Source organism: Scylla paramamosain, chromosome 19, assembly GCF_035594125.1.
Source record: "Scylla paramamosain isolate STU-SP2022 chromosome 19, ASM3559412v1, whole genome shotgun sequence".
Classification (NCBI taxonomy): domain Eukaryota; kingdom Metazoa; phylum Arthropoda; class Malacostraca; order Decapoda; family Portunidae; genus Scylla; species Scylla paramamosain.
Window position 1 is genome coordinate 22612076 of NC_087169.1, and position 27085 is coordinate 22639160.

At 46.1% G+C, this 27085-nt stretch overlaps 3 protein-coding genes and 2 long non-coding RNA genes across 9 annotated transcripts in view; 3 read left to right on the top strand and 2 right to left on the bottom strand.

The window, feature by feature from the left end:
• Nucleotides 1–862, top strand: part of LOC135109938 (serine/threonine-protein phosphatase 1 regulatory subunit 10-like) — a 38357-nt gene extending 37495 nt beyond the window's left edge. The window contains 1 exon segment of the mRNA XM_064021852.1: nt 1–862. Within this exon segment, the coding sequence (XP_063877922.1) occupies nt 1–405 (405 nt within the window). The 3' untranslated portion in view covers nt 406–862.
• LOC135109934 (uncharacterized) lies at nt 853–9885 on the bottom strand. Of its 3 annotated transcripts, none has more exons than XM_064021845.1 (9): nt 9141–9885; nt 5943–6103; nt 5402–5524; nt 4782–5018; nt 4545–4691; nt 3582–3783; nt 3306–3418; nt 2342–2479; nt 853–1413 (listed from the first exon to the last, which is right to left on the bottom strand). In XM_064021845.1, exons 1-9 carry the CDS (start codon nt 9301–9303, stop codon nt 1195–1197), a joined length of 1503 nt encoding a protein of 500 aa, XP_063877915.1. In that variant the 5' UTR covers nt 9304–9885; the 3' UTR covers nt 853–1194. The 3 variants fall into 3 exon arrangements, with proteins under 3 accessions (XP_063877915.1, XP_063877914.1, XP_063877916.1); XM_064021844.1 differs by lacking the exon at nt 5943–6103 and adding an exon at nt 8270–8442; XM_064021846.1 differs by lacking the exon at nt 9141–9885 and adding an exon at nt 8270–8411.
• LOC135109939 (uncharacterized) lies at nt 2244–12393 on the top strand. The gene is made up of 5 exons (XR_010272959.1): nt 2244–2398; nt 4927–5056; nt 5366–5497; nt 10362–10509; nt 10885–12393. It is a non-coding gene; the product is annotated as an uncharacterized LOC135109939 (long non-coding RNA).
• LOC135109943 (uncharacterized) lies at nt 11418–24573 on the bottom strand. 3 transcript variants are annotated; one of them, XR_010272967.1, is made up of 5 exons: nt 24437–24573; nt 21805–21989; nt 13914–14024; nt 13696–13824; nt 11418–11556 (listed from the first exon to the last, which is right to left on the bottom strand). It is a non-coding gene; the product is annotated as an uncharacterized LOC135109943 (long non-coding RNA). The 3 variants fall into 3 exon arrangements; XR_010272966.1 differs by having other exon boundaries at nt 13696–14024; XR_010272968.1 differs by lacking the exons at nt 21805–21989; nt 24437–24573 and adding an exon at nt 19101–19238 and having other exon boundaries at nt 13696–14024.
• On the top strand, nt 19953–27085 carry LOC135109932 (glutamate carboxypeptidase 2-like). The gene is made up of 13 exons (XM_064021843.1): nt 19953–20095; nt 20485–20674; nt 21147–21237; nt 21817–21992; nt 22224–22343; nt 22617–22699; nt 22897–23025; nt 23238–23317; nt 23418–23508; nt 24445–24697; nt 24995–25079; nt 25584–25676; nt 26235–27085. The coding sequence occupies exons 2-13, from the start codon at nt 20539–20541 to the stop codon at nt 26434–26436; spliced, it is 1539 nt and encodes a 512-aa protein (XP_063877913.1). The 5' UTR covers nt 19953–20095; nt 20485–20538; the 3' UTR covers nt 26437–27085.

Consider the following 27085-nt stretch of genomic DNA (forward strand, 5'->3'; position numbering starts at 1 on the left):
TACGGCGGCGGCCCCATGTACGGCGGCTCGGGCCCCATCCCCATGGGCCCCGGAGGACCCGGCCCCGCCGGCCCCATGGGGGGTTATGGCGGCCCCGGGGGCTACGGCGGCGACATGGGCGAGGCGATGGACGGGTGGGGCGGTCCGGGGCCAGACTATCCCGGCCAGAACATGATGATGATGGGCGGCGGCCAGAACGTGATGATGGGCGGCCACCCCAGCATGGGCGGCCCGCGCAACATGATGCCCAACATGGGCATGGGCGGCGGCCCGAGGTTCCACGGGCGACAAGGCGGAGGAAACTGGAGCAACTCAGGGCGCCCGCCGCCCATCTGTAGACACTTCATGAACGGCCATTGCAAGCACGGCAAGACTTGCAAGTACATCCACCCCCCGCACCACTAGTGTGTATGTGTGTCTGTGTGTGTGTGTGTGTGTGTGTGTGTGTGTGAGAGAGAGAGAGAGAAAGAGGGAGTGGTAGGGTGGACAAGCGGCTCCTGGTGGTGGCCTGACAGTATTGTGGCGTCAGTGATGTGCTGGACAAGATGGCGCAGCACGGGTGACGAGGAGCCCTGGAGTGCCGCAGCAGTGACGCGTTGCATTGCCACCAGGCAGTGAGTGGCGGAGACAGTGGCCGCACTGTTGGTGACAGTGACAGTGACAGTGACAGTGACGGTGACGGTGACGGCGGTGGCGGCGGCGGCGCTGCCTCGCCTCACGGTGGGGCGGCGCCTCGGGACTACTGAATACCTAAAAACTCTATATTGTATATTGAAGAATATCTTGTTCAACATAGTATTGTACATTTATTATTTTGTGTAACAAAATTTTTGTATAAATAAACTATTGAAGTGTGAGGTGACGAGAGATATATATTTGTTAAACATCTCCATACATTGATTTTCTTGACCATTTGTACAGCGAGCACAATGTTCGGTCACAACTCAGATGCGCGCACACACACACACACACACACACACACACACACGGACACACACACACAGACGGACGGACAGACGGGGCGCAGGGCTTCTGCCGCCGCGGACGCTTCCTCCCGCGGCGCAGACCAGACTCCCCACTCAGCGGCGCCGCCAGGACTGACCTGGCGGGCGCGGCGGGCGTGGTGGGGGTGTGGTGGCGTGGTGGCGGCCCGGGGGAGGCTGCGAGGAGCGGGTGCAGGGCGGCGGGGGTGACTCAGCCGTTCCAGCAGTACCACTCGAGGTAGAGGTCGTAGTTCCTGGCCTCGGCGTAGTGCTGCAGGTCGCGGGAGTCCTGGCGGGTGAGCAGGAAGCAACTCCACAGCCGCACCAGTGTCAGGTCGTTCTCCGCGTCCAGTAGGTGGAAGATGGACGCCGCGGTGACGTTGTGGCACGAGTCCAGCGTGAAGCGCGACAGCCGCGGCATGGGGTTCGTCTGCGGAATAGTGGGTGTCAGAGGCGCTGTCTGTTTGTGTCGCCTGTTCACTGGGAGGGACGTTAACTGCTCACTGTTACGGGGGGTGACAAATGCTGGTCTACTTGCTCACTGTTAGGGGCGATACCTGGCCGTCACCTGCATTGTTACTGCCACTGCTCCTAATCTATCACACTAACCACAATGACCTATTAAACTCACCTCTTTCCCTGTGACGCCAACACTTCACAACACTAATAAGGCGCTGAGTTTTTAGAAGCACTTACAAGAAATAGAGCAAAATATTTTCCAATTTTGGGTATAAAATGCTTAGGAGTGACTGGAGCAAGACAGTGTGTGATGGCTGGTGTGTGACGAGTGACAGAGGATTCATACAACACTGAAATACACCTACAACACTAGAAATACAACAGCAGATGAGATTTTGTAACTTTAGTACTTGGGTTAATTTCTAGGAGACGATAACGAGTGATTAAAACAAGAGGAATGTGTTAATGTGTGATATAACAGTGAGATGGTTAACTGAAGGGTGTCTAGTCGAAGTTGGATGATGAAGGACGCCATTAGCACAAGTAGGAGTAACTGAGCGCTTCTATCCTATCAGTCAACGTATATTATAATTTTCTTTAGAATCTTCTGGGATTAAATGGAATAACGAGTCTTAATTACTAGTGAGGGAGGAGGAGGAAGGGGAAGAGGGGAAGAGAGAGGAGGAGAAGGAGGAGGATAACAAGGAAGGAGTGAGAGGAAAAAGAAGAGGGATAATATAAAGAGGAAGAGGAGAACGATGAGGGAGAGGAGGAAGAGCATCGGGAAGGTCGAAGAGAGGAGGAGGAGGAGGAGGGGTAACAAGGAGGACGAGGAGCGGGGAGCAAGAGGAGGGGCCAGGAAGGGAGCCGGCTGGGTCTGCTCGCCAGTCGCTTCTCACCTCCCAGAGCTCCTGCAGCAGCTTGTCGGAGAGAGCGTCTGCCCCGCGCACCAGCAAGTTAGTGAGGCCAGGGGCGTGACTCAGCAGCTGGCGGAGGATGGTGGCGCTGCAGGTGTCCGTGTTGACGGTAGTCCACACCTGCAGCACGTGACAAGTGTGTGTGTTTGTGAGTATATGGGAGTGAGAGTGATGGGTAAAGAAAGGAAGATACTGAGTGCTGAATAAGTGAAGGAAGGGAAATGGAGAGGAAGAAAAGATAATAATAGAAGAGAGAATATGAAACACGGAGAAGGAAGGAAGGAAAGAACGAGAGAGAGAGAGAGAGAGAGAGAGAGAGAGAGAGAGAGAGAGAGAGAGAGAGAGAAGAAATAATTATACATGGAGAAGAAGAGATGAAAAAAGTGAGACGGAGAGGAAGATGGGAAGGAAGAAAAGTTACAACAGATAAAGAAGGAAGAAAGCGAAATAATGAGAAGGAGGAGGAGGAGGAGGAGGAGGAAGTGACTAGTGAAGTGAAAGAAAAACCGAGATGAGGAAAAATACAAAAAAGTGCAATATGAAACTAAGGAAGTGAGAATGTGAATGATTATGACTCGCTAATTAATCCCAGGTAACGTTCAGATAATGTAATAATCTGAGCCTCTATCCCTCTAGTTTCTTTTACTGTTTCTTTTCTCTCTAATCGTAACCCCATTGACTCAACACTCAAGCCTTAGCAACCTCAACAACCTCACTAACAATCATACCCCAATTAACTATCTTGCTACTTTAACCTCCCTACCACAAACCCCCCTATACAGACCCTCCCTACAACCATCCCTCCATCCTAACTACCCCCTATTCAACCCTCTCCTCTGCTCCCTCCTTATCCCCTTCCTCTACCCATCTCTTCTCCCCATTCTATCCCTCCCCATCCTCCTCTCCCTTACCCTCTCCCCATCCCTTCCCCATCTTCCCTCCTTACCTCCAAGTTAATTAGGGTATTGAAAAGGTTGTCTCGTGGGTACATGATATCCTCGTAGATCGCAATGTCACTAAATGCAAGGTTCTGTAGTCGTGGGCAGCTTTCGCCTATCGCTGTAACGACACACCAATTGCCTCGTTAGGAGTAATTGCGTTGTTAAGACGTGAAAGTCGTTGGTTTGTTGATGGTAATTGGTTTCTTCACTCCCTCCCTCACTATTTCCACCCCCCCCCCATCTATCACACCCACAGGCATCTCCCCCTCTCCCTAACGTACCCACTAAGTCTACCACGGTGAAGTTCGCCAGCAGCAGGGAGATGAGGCCGTGTCCGCGCAGGGTGAGGACAGGCAGCACCCCCTCGTGGAAACTCAAAGTAAGGCCCTCGCAGTTGGTGAGTCTGAGGTGCGCCAGGTGTTCAAGTCTCATCGTCTGGTACAGCAGCTCGTTTTCTATGACTGCGTTTGAGATTGTTAGGTCCTGTTGGGAGATAGAGAAAGGGGGGGGCGGTTATTAATTTTTTTATTTGATTTTTCTTGTTTTTTCGTTTTGTGTATATTATTGCGTTTCCTATGACTGTTCGTTTTCTATGGCTGCGTTTGAAGAAGAGCGGGGGAAGTTAGTGATTAATGTGTGTTTTTTATTATATTTTTGTGTGTTTTGATTTGTTACGGTTATGTTTGGTGGTTGATTTGCATATCTGTGGTTCATTCATTCATTATCAACAAGCATACATCAGTGTTAATTTGTATTCTCTTTCCGTTTTGCACGCGAGAGAGAGGGAGAGGGAGAGGGAGGGTGTGTGTGGGAATAACTATGTTAGTTTATACTCATTACGTCCTGGAGGAATGTGGAAGGCTTGTTAGTGCTGTAAGGAGGAAATGGGTAGTTGAAATCGTAATTATTACCATTAAGAATTAGAAAGTGTTATCATCCAACTAGTGTAGATTAAATAGCACTTCGCAAACAAGCTTAACCCTTTCACTCTTACCTATTTGCAGCACTAAAAGCAACACACGGAGTCTTTATAAGCATGTACAAGCAACAAAAGATAAAAAAAAAAAAGAACATCTTGCAATTTTCAGGCATTTCAATGTTTACATGTAGCTGTAAAACAAAAATCACCTCTGAGTAGCGATTAAACAGACCCTTAAGTTAGCAGTAAAGGAGCATTAGAGTACCAGTACCCTTCAAAAAACACTTTATCCCAACCCCAGTGCCCAATAAGCTCCAGTACTCACCATTATCTTAGGGCACAGGGTCAAGGCCACGTCCACGGAGGCTGGGTCGATGTGGTCACAGGTGGAGGTCAGGACACGGAGGGGGTAAGCGTCACAGAGGGTCATGTTCTCCTTCGTCACTCCCCAGTCTTGCATCACCTCGAACACCTGGTGGGGAGAGGATGATTAGAGGTGATTAGGTGATGAAGTGATGCGTAGGAAGTGATTTTTACGTAAAAAAGCCTCAAGACAACATACCTGGAACATTTGCTCGTAATCAATGTAGTAGAGGCGAGGCAGGTAGTGCACGAGGTAGGCTGGCCCGGCGGGGGAGAGGAGGCACCCCGTTAAACTGACCCGCTCCAGCTTCTGACACTGTGGTACCTTGTACTTCTCGTTGTAGGAGAGGCGGATGAGAGCAGAGTCCGTAATGCCTGTGTTGGAGACGTCTAGCTCCCGAAGGTGTGGGCAGTAGCGGCCGATCACCTCCAGCATCTGTGGGAGGAGCAGGAGAGGTGGATGGGTGATGAGAGGTAAAGTGTGTTGGTTTTCTTTTGGGTTTGTTGAAGGAGAGGGGATGGAGAGGAGTAGATGTGTTAATCGGTGTTTTTGTTTTGTTGTAGGTGTGAGAGGGTGAGAGGATGCAAGATATAGATGCATGAGGATAAAATAGATAGCTGTAGTAGTAGTAGTAGTATCTTAACGTGTGAAATACAAATAAAACTCTTTTAATTTAATCATTTTCACTTTCCCAGTCCCTAGTAACTTCCCCTTCAATTTTATCCTAACGTGTTAAATCCAAGTAAAACCAAACATTCTCACAAAACATTTTCTTTCCCCAGCCAATCGCAATCCGGATGTTCCCCCAACCAACACACCTGGTCAATTATCTGCGTCATGGACAGGTTGAGGTGCGTAACTTCCGTGAGGCAGGTGGCGAACCGCAGCATGGCGCCAGGACCCACGTTTCGCAGGTAAGACAAGTTCACCCGACGAAGGCGCTGCAGGAGAGAGAGGCGAAGTGACGTGAGGGGTGGGTAAGGGTGAGATGTGGGAAGATGGAGTGTGAGTGAATGTGTAAGTAGAGAGGAGGAGGAGGAGGAAGAGGAGGAGGACAGGATGGGTAAGAGGACAAAGACAGGACAAGGGCAGGAAACGCCTATTCAAGAATTAGTTAACGACAAGCGCGTGGTGGACAGACACGTCAGGAGATCAGGGTCATGCAGCTCGGCGCCTGAGTTACGACACACACACACACACACACACACACACGCTGGTTAGTCATGTACATCCGGGTTCACATCATTTCCCAGTCGTCATGCACGAGGGACACAAACAGCACGAGTCGCCTGGGTGGGGCAGAGACGGGCAGCCCAGGTAGCAGCCAGGAATAGCCATGGTGCGCTGGCCCCGCCTTACCCGGCAGCGCTGCGTCAGGAGCTGCAGGGCCAGGATGGTCTCCCCGACACACGTGATGGAGAATTCCTGTAGCTGCGGCAGGAGAAGCGGGTGTAGGTGCTGTCGTCGTATGCGGCCCAGATCGCGCACTCCATCCAGAAGGCCCACGACCACGGCCGAGGCTGCAACACGGCCCACGGCTTGTTAGAGGGCGCGGGCTGGCTTAGCGGTGAAGGGCGTGGGCGTGGCGGGGCCGAGGCGTGAGGGGAGGGAGGGAACGGCTGCTTCTGGTGTCATGCAGTGAAAAATTGATGAGGGAAGAGGGAGGGTTGCGAAACGAGTGTGTGTGGCAGGCCAGATGGGTGAGAAAACATTTATAGTGATGCTGTGAAGAAATGAACGCGGGGAAGAGTGGGGAGAGAGGGAGAGGGACAGTCTGGGGATTGGGAAGACATTTTCTGGCTTGTCAGAGACGGAAACAAGCAACAAACGAAGATAAAGTGCGTGGCGGAACACAGGCGTGACGAAACTTCTGCTTCTGGAGTGATGTGGAGGGGAAATTGCCGCGGGGGAAGAGAGAGAGGACAGTGACGAGGGGAATGGTGGAGGGAGAGAGAGAGGGCGACATATGGAGAGTATGGAGAGCTTGGGACACGTCTTGGCGGGGGCGGGAAGGTGAGGGTACGAGCCAATCACCTCTGATAGATAAATTAAGTTGACGCGGGGACCTCTGAGTCAGGCAGGACCCAAATAACCAGGGCGGCGAAGGGCGGGACAGGACGGGACGGGACAGAAGCGGGGCGTTACCGGGATTTAAAGATCTGATGGGACGGCGTTTTGGTGTGGGTGGTGGAAGGACAGAAAAAAAAAAGAAAAAAAATCTCCAGCATGTATATATATAAATTCTTCATCGTTGTGGTGGAGTTAATGTTGACAAACCCCCGAGTCATGTTGTAACGGGGAGGTTACAGTTGTGGTGCAGCAGCTGGTGGGGAGGAGGCGAGGGGAGGAGGGAACAGTGTACCAGTAATAGTTAGAATAGTAAAAGAGAGAAAATTATGAGGTTTACGACTTTTATTTTGAAACGCTTCCCCTCACCTCTACTGCTTTCAAAAGACTGTAATGTAGCTGAAATGACACTGGTTTTTAAGGCAGTTTCAAAGCTGCTAGTGACAGATTAACAAAATTTCCACAGTATGAACAGGAGAAACACACTTGAGGACCCGGCTAATCATCTCTGTGGCCTTTGAAAACAGTGGTTGTGGGAGTAAAGGGTTTAAGAATACAAGCCACAAGACGGTACGTAGAGAACATGCACGGCTCACGTACTGGAGTGGCCTGTTGGGGGTTTTACAAGTCCACGGACCGTACCTGCCGTGCCCTGCCAAGCATTCACTCTTTCACCAAGCACGGGAGGGAGAGAAGGAGAAAAATAAGTAGTACTGTAATCATTATTGAAAACAGGAAAGGGAGAGGGAGCGGATGGAGGAGGAGACAGGGAGGGGCATGGAGGGGACGGAAAAGGGACATGGGTGAGTGTAGTTGTGATGTGGGGAGGATATGGTTGGGTGAAGGGGACAGGGGGGGGATAGCGGTCAGTCAGGCTGTAGTAGCGGTGTTGGGAGTGGAAGGGGGGATGGGGGCGAGATGGGGGAGTAATAGGGGGGTTATTGAGGTAGCTGACGGTCACTGTAAACAAGATGCGTGTGTTTAGTTGGTGTTGTAGGAAACCCTCTGTTGCTGTGGACACGTGGTGGTTAGCCGCTGCCAAGTCACACGCACACACACACACACACACGCGCGCGCGCGCGCACACACACACACACACACACACACACACACACACACACACACACACACACACACACACACACACACACACGAGGGTAAGGTAACGCAGGAAAAGGAGATAAGAGAGAGAAAGAGAGGAGGGTGAAAAAAAGGAAAAGTAAGAGGAGATGGAAGAGGAAGAGATACAAGATAGGAGGATCGGGAATAGAAGAGAGGAGACAATGAGAGAAAAGAAACAAAAGAAGAAGAAGAAGAAGAAGAAGAGAAGGAGGAGGAGGAGGAGGAGGAGGAGAAATTACATACAACGGAAGATGATGTAAAAAGAGCAAATAAAAACAAAGAAGAAGTAAAACAAAATAAACGAGAAGAACAAAAGATAGAAGAGAAGGACGTGGAGGAGGAGACACAAAAGAACCTGAAAGAAGAGAAAGAGAAGAAAAGACTGCAGATAAATTTAAATAAGGAGGCGAAGAACCTGGAGGAGAAGACGAAGAAGGGAAAAAGATAAAGAAGAGAAGACCCAAGAAGAAGAGGATGAGGAACAGGACCCATAATACCTTGCATCGTTCTAACAGGAGCTGCAGCGCCCTCAGGGACTCCCCGTCTGAGGAAGCCAGCTTGAATTCTTCCAGGTGGGACTGTATAAGTGCATGGTAGTGTGTGCGGCTCAGGCGACGACACTGCATATCAGTCACCAGCACGTCCAGGAGCGCACTCAGTACGGCACCGGCTGGAATGGGGGGGAGGGGAGGGGAGGGTCGTAGCGGGGTCGTAGCGGAGTCGTAGTAGCAGCATCAGCATCACAGGTGGTGGGGAGATGGGAGGGTGTGAGGTGGGAGTGGAGAGGTCGTAGAAGGGTCGTAGAGATGTCGTAGCACCATCACAGCGTCAGCGATGGAGTGGAGGGAGTGGAGGGAGTGGAGGGGAGAGAAGGTCATTAAAACCACTTAAAGATAGCACTGTGGGGAGATAGAAATGCACTTTTCCTCCACATTCGTACAAATAACACGTTTTTTTGTGAGAGGTTCAGGCTTATGGCAACAAAAAGTATAAAAAAAAAAAAAAAAAAAGGGGTCCACCGAGGTGCCAGTCCCCTTAGAGAACAGCCAAGTGGATGATCAGAGGTGGAGGATAAGCGTCTTGAAACTTCCCTCCTGAAAGAGTACAAGTCATAGGAAGGAGGAGATACAGAAGCAGGCAGGGAGTTCCAGAGTTTACCAGAGAAAGGGATGAATGACTTGAGAACGCTTGTTAACTCTTGCACTAGAGAGGTGGACATAGTGAGAGAAAGTAGAAAGTCTTGTGCAGTGAAGCAGTAACAACACCAGAGGAGCAGTTAGCGTGAAAATAATGGTGGAAGATAGCTAGAGATGCATAATTTATAGTCAAATAACGTACACACACACATACAAACACACAAGTACTCACGCAGCTCTTGGAAGGGCCCCGGCACCTTCAGGTAGCTCTCATCATAGATCATGGCACACATCTCCTCCCTGGTCTTGACGTGGTAGCAGATGTAGTCGAAGTTACGAGCGATTGAGACCATGCTGGCTTGCTGGAGGCTGGAGGGCTGGTGTTTCAGAGGCATGTTTGGTCTCTCCCTCTAGTCTCGCTTCTCGTGTATCTTTCTTAAATTCCTGTTGTTTTGTATTTCCTCTTCCTTTTCTTCGTTATTTCATCTTCCTCGCTCTTTCTTCCTGTAATTTCGGTTTTCTCCTTCCTTTTCTTGTGATCTCGTCTGCTTTTGTTCTCTCTGGTCTCGTCTCCTTACTTTTCCTCCTGTTTTCTCGTCCTTCTTTCCTTTCTTCTAGTCTCGTGTTCTCTGTCTCTGTGTTCCTGTCCTCGGCCTCGTGTCCCCAGCAGCAGCACCAGCGCAGAACCTGTGTCCACCTCTCGGCACTCAACACGTTCCACTGCCAAGCTCGTGTAGAATTATAGAGCCTGGGCACCGTGCCACCTTCACCACCACCACCACCACCTTAGTGCCACAACATTGCAGCCACTACCTCTTATACTTTTTCTCTCTGCTCTTCTTTTCTCTCTTCCTGCCTCCTCCCTCTCCTCTCTTCCTCTTTATTCTTCTTCTCTTCTCTTCAGTTTCTCTCTACTCTCCTCTCTTCTGCCAGTCAGAGGAACTTTCTCCCCTCTCTCCCCCATCAGTGTCTCTTCTGTCTCACTCTCAATAACTTTCTCCTCGTCTGATATAAGCTTGTGTAGGGGGAGTGGGGGGAGGGAGGAAGGACAGAGGGTACACGCTAGGTAAACTTAAATAACCTCTGTGTGTGTGTGTTTATTTCTGGATGTAGCTATGAACACTTGCGCATCTCTCTCGTTGTCTTTGGTGGTGGTGATTCTCTCTCTCTCTCTCTCTCTCTGTGGTGGTGGTGGTGTAAGTTACTATATAATCATTTTGTCGCTTGTTACCTAGAATCGCCTCCAGAGAAGGTGAGAGAGAGAGGGTTCAGTGGCTCACTCACTCACTCATGTTTCGAAGCAACTCTACGCAAACTTTATGTAGAAACGTTAATATACTTTGCTAGCCATTCCTTATGCTTAGGAGGTAGGAAAATATAGAAAGTATGTTTGTATACATGTATGTGAGCATATATATTAACAGTGGAGTTGAAAATTTGGCTTTATTTACAGACTCGTTGCTTCGAAAACCTGGTCGACTTCTGCGTTCGCTTCGCCCGCTTCATGGGTGACGAGGAGAGGCGGCAAGTAATCCTTCGAGAGAGCGGGAGAGTTGTAGAAATTCTAAGTGAAATTTTTTGAGAGAGGGAGAGAGGGAGAAGTGAGTTTTTAAAAGAGGGGGAGAAGTAAACTTGAAATGGATGGATTCTTTAGGATTAGCATAGAGTGATTGGGTGTGGATGGGAGGGAGGGACAGGAGGGAGGTGGTATAGATAGACAGGCAAGTAAATAAGTGACTTTATTTACTTACTATAGCGCCATTATTAATTACACAGTTTATTGAAGCGTTGGCAATACAGAACAAGTTAAAACAAACCAGGTGAAGTTAGAGAGATCATTGCAATATACTGAGGAAAAAATAATAAGGAATCAACACACTAAAAGTATTCATTACCATTATAAACAAAGATAATACAAATAAACTTCTCTTGCTATAAAGACTTGCTTGCTTGACTAACACGACCCCACATTGCAGCGAGACGAAGGCACCAAGGAGAGAGAGCGAGAGAGGCGGTCAGTCACTCCGTCAAGGCCTTCGTCAGGAGCTTCCCCACGAGTGACCATGAGAATACCTTGCCCGCGCCTGACTCCGCCCCGCACAGGTGTTAATGAGGTGTGGAGGCAAGGGATGAGGTGACGCCGTGCCCCTGGTCATGCTGCACGCCCCCCCACACACACCCATAATAGCACCACGCTCCTATAGTTGCTGCCTCTGCCATTTTTAGGGTCTATAGTCTGAAGGTCAAGGGTATTTAAAGTTTCAAAAGGTTCAAATTAAGTTCCAAGTTTAAAAAGCTTGTCAGTTGCAGTTTATATAGTGTTGTAAGTTTAAGTCTAAATTCAGGTTTAATTAAATCTAAATTTCAAGTTCATACCGTCACTTGTTGTAACCGTGCCAAGATTTTGCTGCTTACATATTTACCGTCCCTTGAAATGTCACGTGTGGCGGCGTGTGGCACCAGGCGGAACAGGTGACATGCGCAGAGGTGCCTGGTGTTGGATGTACGCATGGTCTGTTTGGGTGCCACGTGAGTCTCTGTGTGTTTGCCATTCGGTGTCACGTAGGTCAGCTTTTCGCACGCGTGTTTCAGTGGGGGATGTGCAGAGTGGTGCTTCAGGAATCATTGGATCTAGTAGGCTCCAGTCACTAGAAATATTGATACAGCAGGAAGTAGTTATAGTGTGTTAGTGCTGAAGGATAAACAGGTGTGACTTGTCAGCTATATATCAGTAGAAATATTAGTAATGCGAGGGAAATTATGAGGTCTAATTGTGTTGTTGGAAGGCTTTTGATCATGAAGTTAGTGTTTAAAGACAGATTGAAATAAAAACGTGATTTATTATTATTATATCAATGCTGAAATGCCAATAATAAGAGGAAATATCAGTTTGTGTTAGAAGTATCAGTAATGAGACAAATATGAACAGCTAGAATTTTGTTAGCTTTGATGGCATACTAATTCATCACTAGAAATATTCAGAACAACAACATATCATTATAAAAAAAAAAAAGTCAGTGTTAGAGGACAGTGAAGTTTGTTGTGAGTTACCTATCTCTGCATAGACACCCAATGATAAAAATTCAGGCACTGGCAAAACATACTTATTTGATGGAACTTAACAAGAGACCGTGCGTGCCTCCAGCGTGGGGTGGCGCGTATCCCCTGCGCCACAGCACCTCCGGGAACCCACTTATGCCTGTGAAGAAACCTGGAGGAAGAGAATCGAAGGAAGGCGACCTGGAAGAGATGATGATGAGGATTCAGAAAGTAGTAATATGACGAAGGATACCAAAGAAAACGGAGATGGGAGCCCTAAGAAGATTGACCGAGGAACAAAAGAAAACGGACACTGCCAAGGGGGGAACTCAAGGAGGCAGGAACGAAGACAAGACGCGTTAAAAGAAAAGATAAAAAAAACAACGTAGCAGCAGAGAAACGTGTACAAGAAAACAAACCAAAATAAACTAGTAGAGAAACAACAACACACTTTCCTTCCTCCACTCAGTCACAGGGAAGGAACGACCCCACCCCCTGTTCAGTCCGAGCCCCGCCTTCACGTCTCCTGCAGGCACCCCACGTGGAGGTAGCCGGTCCAGGCGTTCTCAGTATGGGCAGGAGAGCAGAGCAGAGTCGCTAGCAGCCCAAACCTAAGCGTCTTATCTCAACTCTCTCATAGGCTGTAGTGAAATTTACGTGTTAGTCTAGCGGAAATCCAAGCTTCAAATCTGTAGTTAGAATTTTTTTTTTTTAAGGATGTTTTTCTTCAGGATTTCCCATAATAGTTTAGGAGATGAACCTACCTACTGACTCTGCACTAACCTGACCTGCGTCTATTCCATTCATCTACTCGTGTCTGAGATTGAGTTTACTACATTTACTACACTAACTAGATTCAAGTCACGGGTAGATTAGTGATAAGAAGCCGAGTTTACGAGTTTATTACCCTGATAAGTAAGTCTCGCCTCGCCTCCTCACGAATACAGCAAAGATTAGCGACGCAGCCAAAATCTTACTTGATAACGTTCACGGGAGAAATGTTTTACGTTCTGAGTTTAAACCGCAGCGGAAGATTTTGTTTAACCGATGGTGCAGCGGGGTGAAGATTGAAAGAAGATGATTGAGAGAGAAAGACTGACAGACTGAAAGGTAACGATTGAACGATAAAGACGGGAAGGTGAAGAGTGAAGGAGGAAGATTGTAAGAAAGATTGGAAGATAAAGACTGAAGAATAAAGACTGAAGATAATGAGACAGTGATCGAGGCCAGGAAGTAAAAATTAAAGATAACGAAGCTGAGATTATAAGACCCGGAAGTTATTAGGTCCAGAATCCGTCCAACTATCACTGGAACCCTGAAAACACCCTTGAAAACCCCACCAACTTCCACCAGCGCTTGCAGAATCGTGAAAACACTCTTGAAGATCCTAATACCTTTCACTAGAACCTGTTAAAAGTGCAGTATCCCTCAAACTATCAATAAAATCCTGAAATAAACCTTGAAAGCCTTAATAACTTCCATTAGAACTTGTATAATCCTAAAAGCACTCTTAAAAATCCAAAAAAAAACACCGTGTATTGCTCGTGAAAGGTGTGGAATGCCTCAAAATATCAATAAAACCTTGAAAAACACCCTTGAAAATCTTAACTTCCACCAGAGCCTGTCAGAGGATCGAGATAAGACGCAAACTTGAGAATACGGTTCGACTTCAGACTAACATGACTAACAGACTGCCAGCGACTCTGCAAACCAAACAACTCGTCAAGGGAACACCTGCACCGGCTCACCTTCCCCTGAGAACCCGGCAGGACACGAAGGCGGGGCTTGAACCATGGATGCAGGCGAGTAGGCAAGTCCTCGTTCCAGGTAGCCATGCAAGTCTCTGTAGCTTCACGTAGATGTTGTAATTTCACCATCTGAGGACGAAGGGGCATGGTGACACTGCTGTACATGCTCTTAAGTCCTGTCACTGTTCATTGTTCATTGTCACTGCTTAGTACAGCACCTTGTAGTTGAGGGTTGGGGGAGTTGGGGGGGCTGCCATGGAGGTGGTCATGTAGGTGTGTTCCCGCCTCGTCACGTCCTCCTCTTCCTCCTCCGTCAGCGTTTCAGGAGTCTGGAAAAAGGTGGTATATGAATCTCTCTCTCTCTCTCTCTCTCTCTCTCTCTCTCTCTCTCTCTCTCTCTCTCTCCTACTTACCCCTTACGATGAGAAGAATGTTGGTAGGTTAATTTGGGAAGGCTATGGGATGGTGGTGGTGGTAGTAACAGTAGTAGTAGTAGTAGTAGTAACAGTAGTAGTAGTAGTAGTAGTAGTAGTAGAGCTTGATTTTACGTTAGCAAAAGAGGACGTGACAAAATAAACAAGGATATAGATAAAAATCAAATAAGTAGAAAAAAAAAAAAAAAAAAAGGAGAAGGACAACATACCCCCACTGAACTTCCAGACAAACTGACCGGCTGATCCACGCAGAGAAACTACCTCCACCTCCTGCTTTTCCCCCTCCCCTCATTCCACCTGCTCCTCCTTTCCCTGACCGAAGCACTGGACAGCCAAACGAACCGGTGTCAAAGGACCTCCGCTACTTGCCCTACTTCAAGTTACACAGGTTTGTAAGAATGCTTTTTAAGGTTCCAGTGATAAATTAACAAGATATCTTTATTATTAATACGAGAAGTTACACACGGGTTTGTAAGAGTGCTTTTTTAAGGTTCCAGTGATAAATTAACAAGATATCTTTATTATTAACACAAGGAACAGTCTTGAGAGCCCAGATAGTCAACTCTATGGCCTTTGAAAATAGTCGTGGTGAGGCAGTGAAGCGCTTCGGAATTCGAGCCTTTCTGGTAAGCTACACGGGTTTTTAAGGACGTTTTTTTGTGGTTCTAATGACAGATTAATAACATTTCTACATTATTAACAGCAGTAACACTATCGAGAACAAGGCCAGTCATCTCTGAGGCCTTGGAAAATTGCCAGAGAGAGAGAGAGAGAGAGAGAGAGAGAGAGAGAGAGGAGCGTTTTAGAATACCATAACAATGAGGTATTAATGCTGCATCACAGACTGTTTATGGGTCGCTGGACGGAAGATAAACAAAATAACGGAGCCACAAATTGTAAGATAAATTCCTATATCAATCTTCTTTACCTTGCGCCATCTTGGTGACACGTGACCTGAGTGCTTTACTGCAGCGTGTCTCCGCCAGTGATAGTGCTTGTGTGTTCATGGCCAGCTAAGTAACCTTCATAACTTTCACTGTTCGTTTACAATGATTTCTTTTTCCTTCAGCTTAAGCGCGATCTGATTTTCTCTCTCTTTTTTTTCTCTCTCTTTCTCTCATGCGTCAAGACTCTCAAAGGAAAAAAAAAAATGAGAAAAAAAGTGATCTTAACTTGCCACTTCTAAAAGAAAATTAGAAAAATAAAGTTAGTAAAAAAATCAGTTTAGTTCAAACGCGTCTTGGTGTTTCCCTTGAGACAGTTCAAGTCGTAAGGAGGGAGGGAGGGAGGGAGGGAGGAAGGGAAACAAACAGGTAATGAGATCCAGAGTTTCACTGTTAAAAGGTTAGGTTCATTTAAGTAAAGTCAGATTCAGTCCAGTTAGGTTTGCTTCACTTGAGCTACGTTAGGTTTAATTAATATGTCAGGTACAGTTAAGTTAGGTTAGGTTTACTTAGGTTAGGTTAGCTTTAGGTTAGGTTAGGTTCAGTTAAGTCAAGTGAAAGTTAGGTAAGGTCTGCTTCTCTAAAGTTACGTTAGGTTCAGTTATTTTACAGTATAAAATTAGGCTCATGTACGCTAGGGTATACTCAATTAGGTCAGGTCATTGTGTTGTGAGTGTGGAGGAGGAGGAGGAGGAGGAGGAGGAGGACGAGGAGGAGGAGGAGGAGGAGGAGGAGGAGGTATAGTAGGAAAAGAATATTCATATGAAGTAACAATACCTGGATCTGAGTTTCCAGTTACGAATATCCTCTCTCTCTCTCTCTATCTGTGTGTGTGTGTGTGTGTGTGTGTGTGTGTGTGTGTGATACGTGTACCTTATCAAAGAGTACCATACACACGCACACTAAGAGAGAGAGAGAGAGAGAGAGAGAGAGAGAGAGAGAGAGAGAGAGAGAGAGAGAGAGAGAGAGAGAGAGAGAGAGAGAGAGAGAGAGAGAGAGAGAGAGAGAGAGAGAGAGAGAGACGCTGCTCAGTCTGTCGTTAGGTGTTGCGGTGGAAAGGTGAGGCTTGGGAGTGTGCTACAGAGAGAGAGAGAGAGAGAGAGAGAGAGAGAGAGAGAGAGAGAGAGAGAGAGAGAGAGAGAGAGAGAGAGAGAGAGAGAGAGAGAGAGAGAGAGAGACCACACATACATACAGGTAAGTCAATATTTGGAAACCCAGGTACACTTAAGGTACACAAGCTCCACCTTTAATATTTTCTCATTAACTTGACTACCTGAGCAGCTGACAAGTAAAATATAGAACCTCACTACTGCGTCACTGATCAGAAGGCGAAGGTGAACTAGTGAACCGGTGTGGGATAGGCACAGGGCTGGAGGAGGAGGAGGAGGAGGAGGAGGAGGAGGAGGAGGAGGAGGAGGAGGAGGAGGAGGACCAAACAGTTACTATTGTCAGGAGGAGGAGGAGAAGGAGGAGGAATACAAAGGAAAGAACAGACAGCAACAGCCCTACTGGGCCTAACGAGGCTGTCTGTGGAGGAGGAAGAGGAGGAGGAGGAGGAGGAGAAATGGAAATAAAGAATCTAGATGAGAGAGAGAGAGAGAGAGAGAGAGAGAGAGAGAGAGAGAGAGAGAGAGAGAGAGAGAGAGAGAGAGAGAGAGAGAGAGAGAGAGAGAGAGAGAGAGAGATGGGGGGAATTTCCAGGAAGCTAATATCAAAATAGGAAAAATGTTAAAGATAGAAATGATGGGAGAGAGAGAGAGAGAGAGAGAGAGAGAGAGAGAGAGAGAGAGAGAGAGAGAGAGAGAGAGAGAGAGAGAGAGAGAGAGAGAGAGAGAGAGAGAGAGAGAGAGAGAGAGAGAGCGCAAAAAATGTAGTAGGATGGCGAGGGAACAAAACAGGGAGGGAGGGAGTGGGGTAGGGACGAGGGAGAAGGGAGAGAGGGAGAGGGGGAGAGACAATTACACGTGGGAGAGGAGAGAGGGGAAGAGGGAGAAGGGAGGAGACAGTGGTGGGAAATTCCTGAATGAGTGAGGGGTGATGTTTGTACACACACACACACACACACACACACACACACACACACACACACACACACACACACACACACACACACACACACACACACACACACACACACACCTAAACAACACAAAACAATGATTCACAAAACAAACAAACAAACAAACAAAATAAACAAGATGATACAGCAACTTCATTCCTCCTCCTCCTCCTCCTCTTCCTCCTCAGTCTCTTTCCCTCCTCTCCTCTCTTCTTCCTCTTCGTCCAAGTCAGCTATAGTATTTCAAACTCACGATGACCCACCAGGTGTTGGTCGCTTCAAGGAGCGGCGGTGCCAAATCTAACCCACCCCCTCAGAAAACGGAGACAACCGTTCTCTTTATTTGCATGTATGACTTTGTTATAAGAATCAAGACACCCACACGTGCTTATAAGAGAGAATGAAACTCTGATATTTATTTTTCCTGATATGTTTAAGTGATATATATGATGGAGCAGGTGGCAACGTCAACTGACCTGATATGCCACATTTTTTCATGAAGTATCTTCTTTTCTTTATATATATAACAATTATTCATATCACTTACTATCTAATGCAAAAATCAAAAGGTATTTAGAACATTTCATGCTAATATACCCTGGTTAGTGGACAGTTACCAGTTTATAGTGAATGTTTGGTTCAATATGTGGCAATAAAGCGGACAACACCTGGTGGGTCATCGTGAGTTTGAAATACTATAGTCAGTTAGTCAGCCACACAAGAAAAACTCACATCAATTACTATTCATTAAGTTATCCTAAACACTCCTCTTTTGTAAGTCTTTGTTCTTCCTTTATAATCCTTTGTGTAATCCTTCACCCCCTGCAGGATGGCGGTGTCCAAGCAGATGGCGGTGGGCGTGGTGGTGGCGGCGTGTCTAGGGCTGCTGGTTGGGGGTATCATTGGACACCTGGGAACAAAGGGCGTGACCAAGGAGGAGGAGGCGATGGTCAGGTAAGGAAAGGAAGACTGGGTTGGGTCAGGTTTGGTTCGGTTCGGTTCGGTTTGGTTCTGTCTGCCAATGTTTATTTTTCTCTCTCTCTGTCTGTGTGTCTCTGTTTTTCTTCTCATTTTGTAACTCCTCCCTCTCTTCTTCATTCCTAACAAACAAAACATTTCCTTTTCTTTATCTCCTTCATATTTCATTCTTCCTCTTTTCTTCTTTCTCTCGCATTCTTCTTCTTTCTATCTTTCATATCTCTTCTTTTTTTCTTCTTCGTCTTTCATTCCCTTTTTTCTTCTTCTTTTTCTTTCTCTTTCATTCTCCTTCCCTTCTTAAAAGAAATAAAATAAAATCTTGCATATTGGTTTAATTCCACGTAACTAAAATATCACCTGTTTATTCGTTCGTTTGTTTGTTTGTACAGCACCATGCAGCGTTTAACTGGAGGCGACTGGGACGAGAATGACGAGATAAACAAGAGGATTGTCGACCTTGTGGACGCTGATAACATAAGGAAGGAGCATAAGTATGTGTGTATGTGTGTGTGTGTGTGTGTGTGTGTGCTCTCTCTCTCTCTCTCTCTCTCTCTCTGTTCTTTTCTTTATTTTATTTGTCAGTACTTGTATATTTCGTTCTTTTTTTCTTCTTCTTCTTCTTCTTCTTCTTCTACATTATCATCTTTTTCTATTCCCTTCCTACTTTCTTCTACTTTCTATTTTTTTCCAGTTCTTCATCGTTTTTTTATGACATCTTGTTCTCCTTCTTCCTCCTCCTCCTCCTCCTCTTCCTCCTCCCCCTCCATCTTTTCCCTTCCTCATCTTGCAATAATTCAAAACTTTCTTTTCTTTTTTTAACTCTCCTCCTTTTCCTTCTCGTTGTTCTTTCACTTCTCTTCCCTCTCCTCCTTCTCTTCCTACTCCCCCTTACTCTTTCTCTTCCTAGCTCCTTCCACTTCATCCTCCTTCTCCACCTCCTCCTCCTCCTGTTACTACTACTATTACAGGGAGCTGACCGCTAAGCCTCACCTGGCGGGCACTGACAGAGATGACTACTTGGCGGAAATGATTCAGAAGCGGTTCAAAGCAGCGGGATTCGACACCTCTGATCTGGTTCCTTACGACGTCCTTCTGTCTTTCCCCGATCCTTCCAATCCGAACCTGGTGAGTGAAACTGTGATATAATTATGTACCCACTCTCACTCTCTCTCTCTCCCTCTCTCTCTCTCTCTGTATATTAAGTCAAAACACGCTTTACTTATACTGTAACTTAATAAGAGGAGGAGGAGGATGGTGTAAGTTTAAGTGTAGAATTCCGCAGCTTATTTTAGAGTGTAGAAACGTGACTATGAATTAGTGAATAGGTGTAGTAGTAGTAGTAGTAAAAGCACGTGTGTGTATGTGTGTGTGTGTGTTCGTGTTTATGACTAATAAGATTCTCACTAAACCCTAACCTCTCTCTCTCTCTCTCTCTCTCTCTCTCTCTCTCTCTCTCAGATCACCCTCGAAGACGCGGCAGGAACAGTTATCTTCACCAGTAAATACAAGGAGGTGCCCTTAGAGAAAGACGACGCAGACCCAGACTTTATTCATGCATTCAACGCTTACGCTCCCGCAGGTAAGAGTTATCCAATATTTCCCTCTTATTCATCAGGTATTGGTTCATTCCTTCGTTTAATCTTTTCTTCGTTACTCTGTTTCCTTCATCATTTCTTCTTTATCCTTCTCCACGTTTTCATTCACCCTTTCTGTCTTTGTTGCCTCTTCATTCATTCATCTTTCTCTTTCTTGACATGAGGTTCTTCTGTGGTTCTTGACGAGGTTTTTCTGGTTCTTGAGGTTCTTGCTGCAGGTTCTTAGCGGTCCTATCACTCCAGGGGACGTGCAGACGGACATAGGTACTGGGCTGGTCTACGTCAACTACGGGCGGGAGGAGGACTTCGAGAAACTGGCGGAGCTGGGCGTGTCCCGTGACTGGCGCCATTCTTATCGCCCGCTACGGCAAGATTTTCAGAGGCAACAAGGTGAGGCGCCCTGCCACTGTGCCCCGGGTGTTGCTTGCTGTGTGACGTAAAGTTGAAGGATGGAAGTTGGCTGCTGTAACCTAATGTAACCTGACCTAATGTAACTGACCTCAAACTAGCCTTTAAAGAATCTTAACCTCACCTAACCTGACCTAGCTTAACCTAAACTTGATCTGACCCACCTCAATCTAATACAACGAAATAAAAAGACCTGACCCAGCTAATCCCTCAAACATAACGCGAACACCCAACTTTCAAGTACTACCTGTTTTTTCCTTGAGTTTCCCCCCAAAAAAGTAAAGAAAAAAAAAAGAAAAGAAAACGAAAGAAAAATTAAGCACTATATTGATAAACTCCCCTCCATCACTCCCCTTCGTTGCCTTCTGCAGCTATTACACGCACAGCAGCGAGGAGCGAAGGGCCTTATCATCTTCTCAGACCCCATGGACGTGGCTCTCAACGGCACGGCTCCTGAAGACGTGTACCCGAATTCCTGGTGGCTTCCCGGCTCAGGCATGCAGCGAGGCACTACCTTCATGGGGGACGGCGACCCTCTCACACCTGGTTGGCCCTCCACAGGTGAGCAGTGACCCTGGTTTCTATGTTTATGTAAAAGGAATAGTCTTCTTTTTCTTTGCTGCAATGTCCGGGTCTCCTCCAGCTGTCTCTGTCCCTTGCATCTTCCTCTGTGACTCCCATCCTCAGCATTTCTACTACAATTCCATCCCTCCATCTCACTCTCTGTCTTCCCCCTCGATCTTCTTCCCTCATCTGATTTTCTCCAGGCTACAAAAAGGGTGAAAGATGCCCACCAATGATAGTGTCCTTAGAGTAGAGCCAAAAGAATGCGGAGTGTCTTTGGAACCTCCCTCCTGCAAGAGTCCAGTTCCGAGGCAGGGGGAAACACAGAAGCAGACAGGGAGTTTCAGAATTCTTGCTTGCATTGTGACATTCATCCTTGCATTCATTTCATTGGAGTGTATTCTGAAACGTTGCAGCTTCTCACTTCACTTCTAACACCGTTCCTTCCCCTCCTCCCCCCATCCAACAGAGCATGCCTACAGACTGAAGGAAGAGGAGGCTGACTTACCCACAATTCCCTGTCAACCGATCGGCTATGATGACGCAAAAGTTATCCTTGAGTGAGTGTTTGCTGGGATTTTTTTTTTTTTTTTTATGTTTGTCTGTTACATATTACCACCACCTGCTCCTCCTCCTCCTCCTCCTCCTCCTCCACTGATGAAAGCCTGACAGAGACAAATAGACGAACAAATGTAAACAGACAGACCCAGACAAGCAGATAGACAGAGAGAGAAAGAGAGAAAGAAAAGTAAATGAAGATAACTAGTTACAGAAAGATAGATAAGCAAAGAGATGACTCAGTAAATACATATATAAACAGATTCAAAACTAGATAGATGAATAAGCACAAGGGGAAAAACCAGATACGAACAGGCTGTAGCGTGGAAGCTTTGGGCAGAGATGCAGCTCCCCTTGTTTTCTTAAGTTCCTATCTTCCTCCTCGTGTGTGTGTGTGTGTGTGTGTGTGTGTGTGTATTTATATTCTTTTCTTCTCCTCTCCTTTTTCTATCACTTCTTCCTGTTTCTCCATCTCTTCGTGTGTGTGTGTGTGTGTGTGTGTGTGTGTGTGTGTGTGTGATATCGATTCACTGTTACCACTACCACTACCACCACTACCCATAACTAACCTCGGCGTACAGAAAGATGGGTGGGAGGGTGGCGCCTGAGGGGTGGCGGGGCGGACTGAAGAACGTGGCGTACAACCTTGGACCTGAGTTGATTGGTGACTACAAGCTGCGCCTCGTCACACACAACTACATCAAGCGTCAGAGATCTTTCAATGTCATAAGCACCGTCAAGGGCAGCGTGGAGCCTGGTGAGTGAGAGACACATTAGGATACCCTTAAAGAAAACGATCTGGTCTAACCTAACTCGATAATTATTCTCCTAACGTAACCTAAGCTAAACTAAATTTCATGAGCCTAGGGAGTGAGAGGGAAAACCAGCACATCTTGACTACAAAGGATCCTACTGTTCTTCGTATCCTGTTTAGATGTATACTCGTTATTTTGTTATCAAAGAGTCCTACAGCATGTGTCCCCTTCAGACCGCTACGTGCTGATCGGCAACCACCGGGACGCGTGGGGTTACGGAGCGTCAGACCCGTCCAGCGGCACCGCGCAGCTCATCGAGACGGCTAGAGTGGTGGGCGTGCTGCTGGGTCAAGGTGAGGTGCTCTCCCCCAAGCTGTTTGTGGGGTGGATGGTTTCTCTCTCTCTCTCTCTCTCTCTCTCTCTCTCTCTCTCTCTCTCTCTCTCTCTCTCTCTCTCTCTCTCTCCTGAAGCCACATTTTGCTGCTACCATTATTATTTTACTCTATCATTCAAGTTTTTATAAACGTTCTTTTACTTTTGTTTTAGTGTCAAATTTAGTTTTTATTAATTTACTGCGGCGGCCTGCGTTTCTAAATTTTTCTCCCTCTCTCTCTCTCTATCTGCAGGCTGGAGGCCGCGCCGCACCCTCGTGTTCTGCTCGTGGGGAGCTGAGGAGTATGGTCTGATAGGCTCGACGGAGTGGGTGGAGGTGAGTGCTGGGAGAGGACCGGGGAGAGTGACGAGTAAGAGAGCATCGAGTCATTTTCTGCAACATGTCTCGGTTTCCTTCCCTCAGCAACACGTGATAGTTTCCTTTTCTTCCCCTTCCTTCACAATAACCTTCACTTCCCCCTACATCACATCTGCCATCTTAACACAGCCACCGTCCCCTTCCCTCCCTCGCAGGAACACCTCACCAAGCTACAGCAGCGCGCGGTGGTTTACATCAACGCCGACACTTGCACACGCGGCACGATGTTCGAGCTCAAGGCAAGCCCGCTCACCTGGCAGGCCATCACCAGGCTGACGAAGCTGGTGGGTAGCGATGCATGGGTGGAGTCATGTGTTATCACCTCTTTTAGCTTCCTTCGTGCGGGATTAAGACGGGATCCAGTGGGGGCATAAGTAAATTATGGTCGAGCATTTAACCTTTCTTTGTATAGATTAAGAAGGAAATACTGGGTTCTTATGGAATTCTTTAAGTTTTAACCTGTATACCTTTGCCCTCCACCCCCCCTCCGTCCCAGATGCCCGCCGTGAAACAGGAAGGGAGTCTGTACCGGGAGTGGATGGAGTACCACGAATATTGGAACCGAACGGAGCCCAAGTGAGTACTGAAGGAGGAGAAAGAGGAGGAGGAGGAGCAGAAGGAGGAGGAGGATAAAAAAAAAAAATATTATTGTTATTCTCGTCATCCCCTTCGACAGGATATCGACTCTGGGCTCCGGCAGTGACTATGCGCCCTTCGCCTTCTACGCCGGCATTCCCTCCCTCATGATGACCTTCACGACTGACAAAGTAAGCCCCCCCCCACCGTCCTCTTCTCTCTCTCTAACACCACAACATTTCCTTCAAATTTTCTTTCTCCTCCTCCTTTCCTTCCATCCTTTTCTCTTCCTTCTTCTTTTTCTTTTTCTTTTTCTTCCACGATTTAATTTACTCACTCTTTCCTCTCCTCTTTAGATCCTCCTCCTCCTTCATTTTCTTTCTGTTCCTCTTTCGTTTTCCTTACTTCACTAACATCCTCCTCCTTCTCCACTGTATTTTCACTTCTTCCTAAGTAATCCTAGTTTGTCCTAAGTAATCTAGTTTTCTTCAATATTATTTTTATCCAGTGCTTTATAATAACTAAATAATCTTGTTTCATTCAATATAACCCTGTTTTATCATGAGCAATCCTATTTTTATCCAATATTATCCTAAGTAACCCTTTTTATCCAATATTTTTCTAAAGTTTTTTTTTTATCCAATATTATCTTGCTTTATTCAGTGTTACCCAAACTAACGCTTTTATTTAATATCTCATCCTGTTATACTCCTTTATCCAGCATTATCTTAAGTAGCCCTCTAACTAATCCCCCTTCATCCACCATTATCTTTACTAACTTTCTAACTAACCCTCTTTCATCCAGCATTATCTTAACTAACTCTCTAACTAACCCTCTTTCATCCATCATTATCTTAACTAACTCTCTAACTAACCCTCTTTTATCCAGCATTATCTTAACTAACTCTCTAACTAACCCTCTTTTATCCAGCATTATCTTAACTAACTCTCTAACCAACGCTCTTTCACCCAGCATTATCTTAACTCTCTAACTAACTCTCTTTCACCCATCATTATCTTAACTAACTCTCTAACTAACCCTCTTTCATCCAGCATTATCTTAACTAACTCTCTAATCCTCTTTCATCCAGCATTATCTTAACTAACTCTCTAACTTACCCACGCAGCGGAAATACGACGTTTTCTTTCCCTATTACCACACGGGATATGAAACTTTCTACATGCTGGATAAGATCGTGGACCCAGGCTTCAAGATTACCCAAGGATGCAGCAGGATAGTTGGTCTTGCTCTCAGGTACTTCGCTGACTCCCACCTGCTGCCCTTCCACCTCCCGCAGCTGCCCCTCACCGTGAAGGAAAGCCTGGAGGGGGTGAAGAAGGACTACCATGAAACCCTTCTCTCCATTTATCCAAAGTTTTGTGAGTTTTTATTGGGCTGTTATTTAGATTTATTTTTTTTTTGTTATTCTATCTTTGTTTTATCTCTTTTTCACGTGTTAATACAACTAGGCAAAGGAAAACGTGGGGGGGAAATAAGCCACGTAATGGTTAATTCTTGCATTCACTCCATCAAAGACCATTCAAATGTACGTATTGCACATTATGTTCAGAATATGGGCCGACTGAGAGACGCCCGTTTTCTTTGCACCTTTTACGCGAGTCCTCCCTTTCAAACTCCAGCCTTCACTACTGACCTTGCACTCCCTGTGTTGGCAGCACTGCTAGAGGAGGCTGTAGACGACCTAACGGATGCAGCTCAACTGTTTGACGCCACGCTCAAGGAAAGAGTGAAGGACATGGAGTAAGTGAGAGAGAGAGAGAGAGAGAGGAGAGAGAGAGAGAGAGAGAGAGAGAGAGAGAGAGAGAGAGAGAGAGAGAGAGAGAGAGAGAGAGAGAGAGAGAGAGGAGAGAGAGAGAGAGAGAGAGAGAGAGAGAGAGAGAGAGAAATTTTACATCTTGCATCTCTAAATTTCTTGCATTCCCTCCATCTTTCCTCCCTCTTTTCTCTTCCCTTTCTTCCATTTGCAGTTAATTTCCTTTTTTTTTTTCTCCTTCTCTGCCTCTCCTCTCAACCACCTTTCTTCCATTCCCTTCCAATGTCTCCCCTCCTCGTTCTCCCTTCTTTCCCTTCCACCTCAACTCTATCTCCTCTTTCCCCTCCCCTCTCAACTTTCTTTCCTTTCCTTTTCCTCTTCCATGGTTCTCCTTTCAACCATTCACTTAAACTTTCTCCCCCATCCTTTCCCTTTCTTCTTTTCTACCTCAGCTTGTCCCGCCCTCACTCACGCCCCTCTTCTGCCCTCAGCCCCGTCACCCTGCGCGCTGTCAATGATCAGGTGATGAAGATTGAGCAGCTTTTCCTACTCCCTGCTGGTCTCCCCGGCAGACCCGACAGCAGGTAAGGTTCCTCTTAATTATAAAGTTATTGCACCTGTTTGTTTATCTCTCTCGATGTTTGTTTGTTTATATTTGTTTCATTTATTCATTTTGTATTTTCTTTATTATTGTTTGTTTATGCTTGTTGTTGTTGTTGTTGTTATCTATCTTGAATCTATATCATTTAAAAAAAAGTCTAATATTTTTCAACTATCTTTCAATAACTTTAACTCGAATCTGTAACTACACTACAACAAAATGATATAACTAGTGGAAGTTATAGAAGATTTGAAATGTTTTAATCATTCCAGGTATATTCTGACACACACTAGTGAAAGTTACAGGGTTTTCAAGAGTGTTTTTCTTTCGTTTCTTTTCTTTCTTTTTTTTTTGTGGGTTTAGTTGAAGTTGTTTTTATCTCGGGTGTTTTGGTGATTGTAGTGAAAGTTACTGGGTTTTTCAAGTGTGGTTTTGTGATTTCAGTGATAGTCTGACAGGCTCTAGTGGAAGTTATTGTCATTTTAGGAAGTTTTCGTGATTCAAGTGATAGTTTGACCTGCACCACTGCCTTCCCTCACAGACACGCAGTTTTCGCGCCCAGCCAGTTCAACAACTACGCCGCGGCAGGGTTCCCGGGGCTCCTGGATCTGCTGTACAAGATTGACACGTTGCAGGGGCAGGAGCGGGCCGACAGGGAGGAGGCCATCAAGAAGCACGTCTCACAGCTTACTATTCTTATGCACGCCGCTGCCAAGTTTCTCAAAGACCTTCACTTGATATAGAAGGAAAGTGGTTGTTTAAAGTCTCCCTCGTGTGTTTTTTTTTTTCTTATTTACGTTCATTTTCTTTCTTTTTCGTTCTTTCCTTTTTTTTTTCATTTGATATAGAAGACGAGATTTATTTATTTTTCAAAGTGTGTCTCGTCTTAAAGAGTTAGTTTTTCTTTTCTTGTTTTTTTTTTCTTTCTTTCTTTTGTACTGCAAGACGAGTTGTATATTGTTTAACTGTGCCTCGAGTTCTTTAAGATTTACTTCCTTCCTTTTCTTTTGTTTCTTGCTTCTTATTTTTTTTTTCTTTTTCTTTCCACTTCAAATACACCTCCAAGACCTTCACTAGATATTAAAGACGAGTTATGTTTTGAAAGCGTCAGGTGTTCTTTACAGATCTCCTCTTTTTGCACCAGCACTGTTTCGTGAGGTCACACATAGATTACTGCATGTTATTTTTCCACCTGTTGTTGTAGAATGAAATCAAGAACACAACACTTAAAATATTCTGCAACTTCCACATCAGCCTGTCAAATTGTCACTGGAATCATGAAAACACCCTTGAAAACCACAATACCTTCCACATCAGCCTGTCAAATTGTCACTGGAATCATGAAAACACCCTTGAAAACCACAATACCTTCCACTGCAGCCTGTCAAATTG

Coding starts and splice junctions, on each gene's coding strand:
- LOC135109934 (XM_064021844.1), bottom strand. CDS start 9,303: ATGCCTCTGAAACACCAGCCCTCCAGCCTCCAGCAAGCCAGCATGGTC. Junction 5,525..8,269: donor TCCTGTTAGAACGATGCAAG/GTATTATGGGTC, acceptor TCTCTCCTGCAG/CGCCTTCGTCGGGTGAACTT. Junction 3,419..3,581: donor CACCGTGGTAGACTTAGTGG/GTACGTTAGGGA, acceptor GTGTCGTTACAG/CGATAGGCGAAAGCTGCCCA.
- LOC135109932 (XM_064021843.1), top strand. CDS start 20,539: ATGGACGTGGCTCTCAACGGCACGGCTCCTGAAGACGTGTACCCGAAT. Junction 22,700..22,896: donor GCTCGACGGAGTGGGTGGAG/GTGAGTGCTGGG, acceptor CCTCCCTCGCAG/GAACACCTCACCAAGCTACA. Junction 25,080..25,583: donor GAAAGAGTGAAGGACATGGA/GTAAGTGAGAGA, acceptor TTCTGCCCTCAG/CCCCGTCACCCTGCGCGCTG.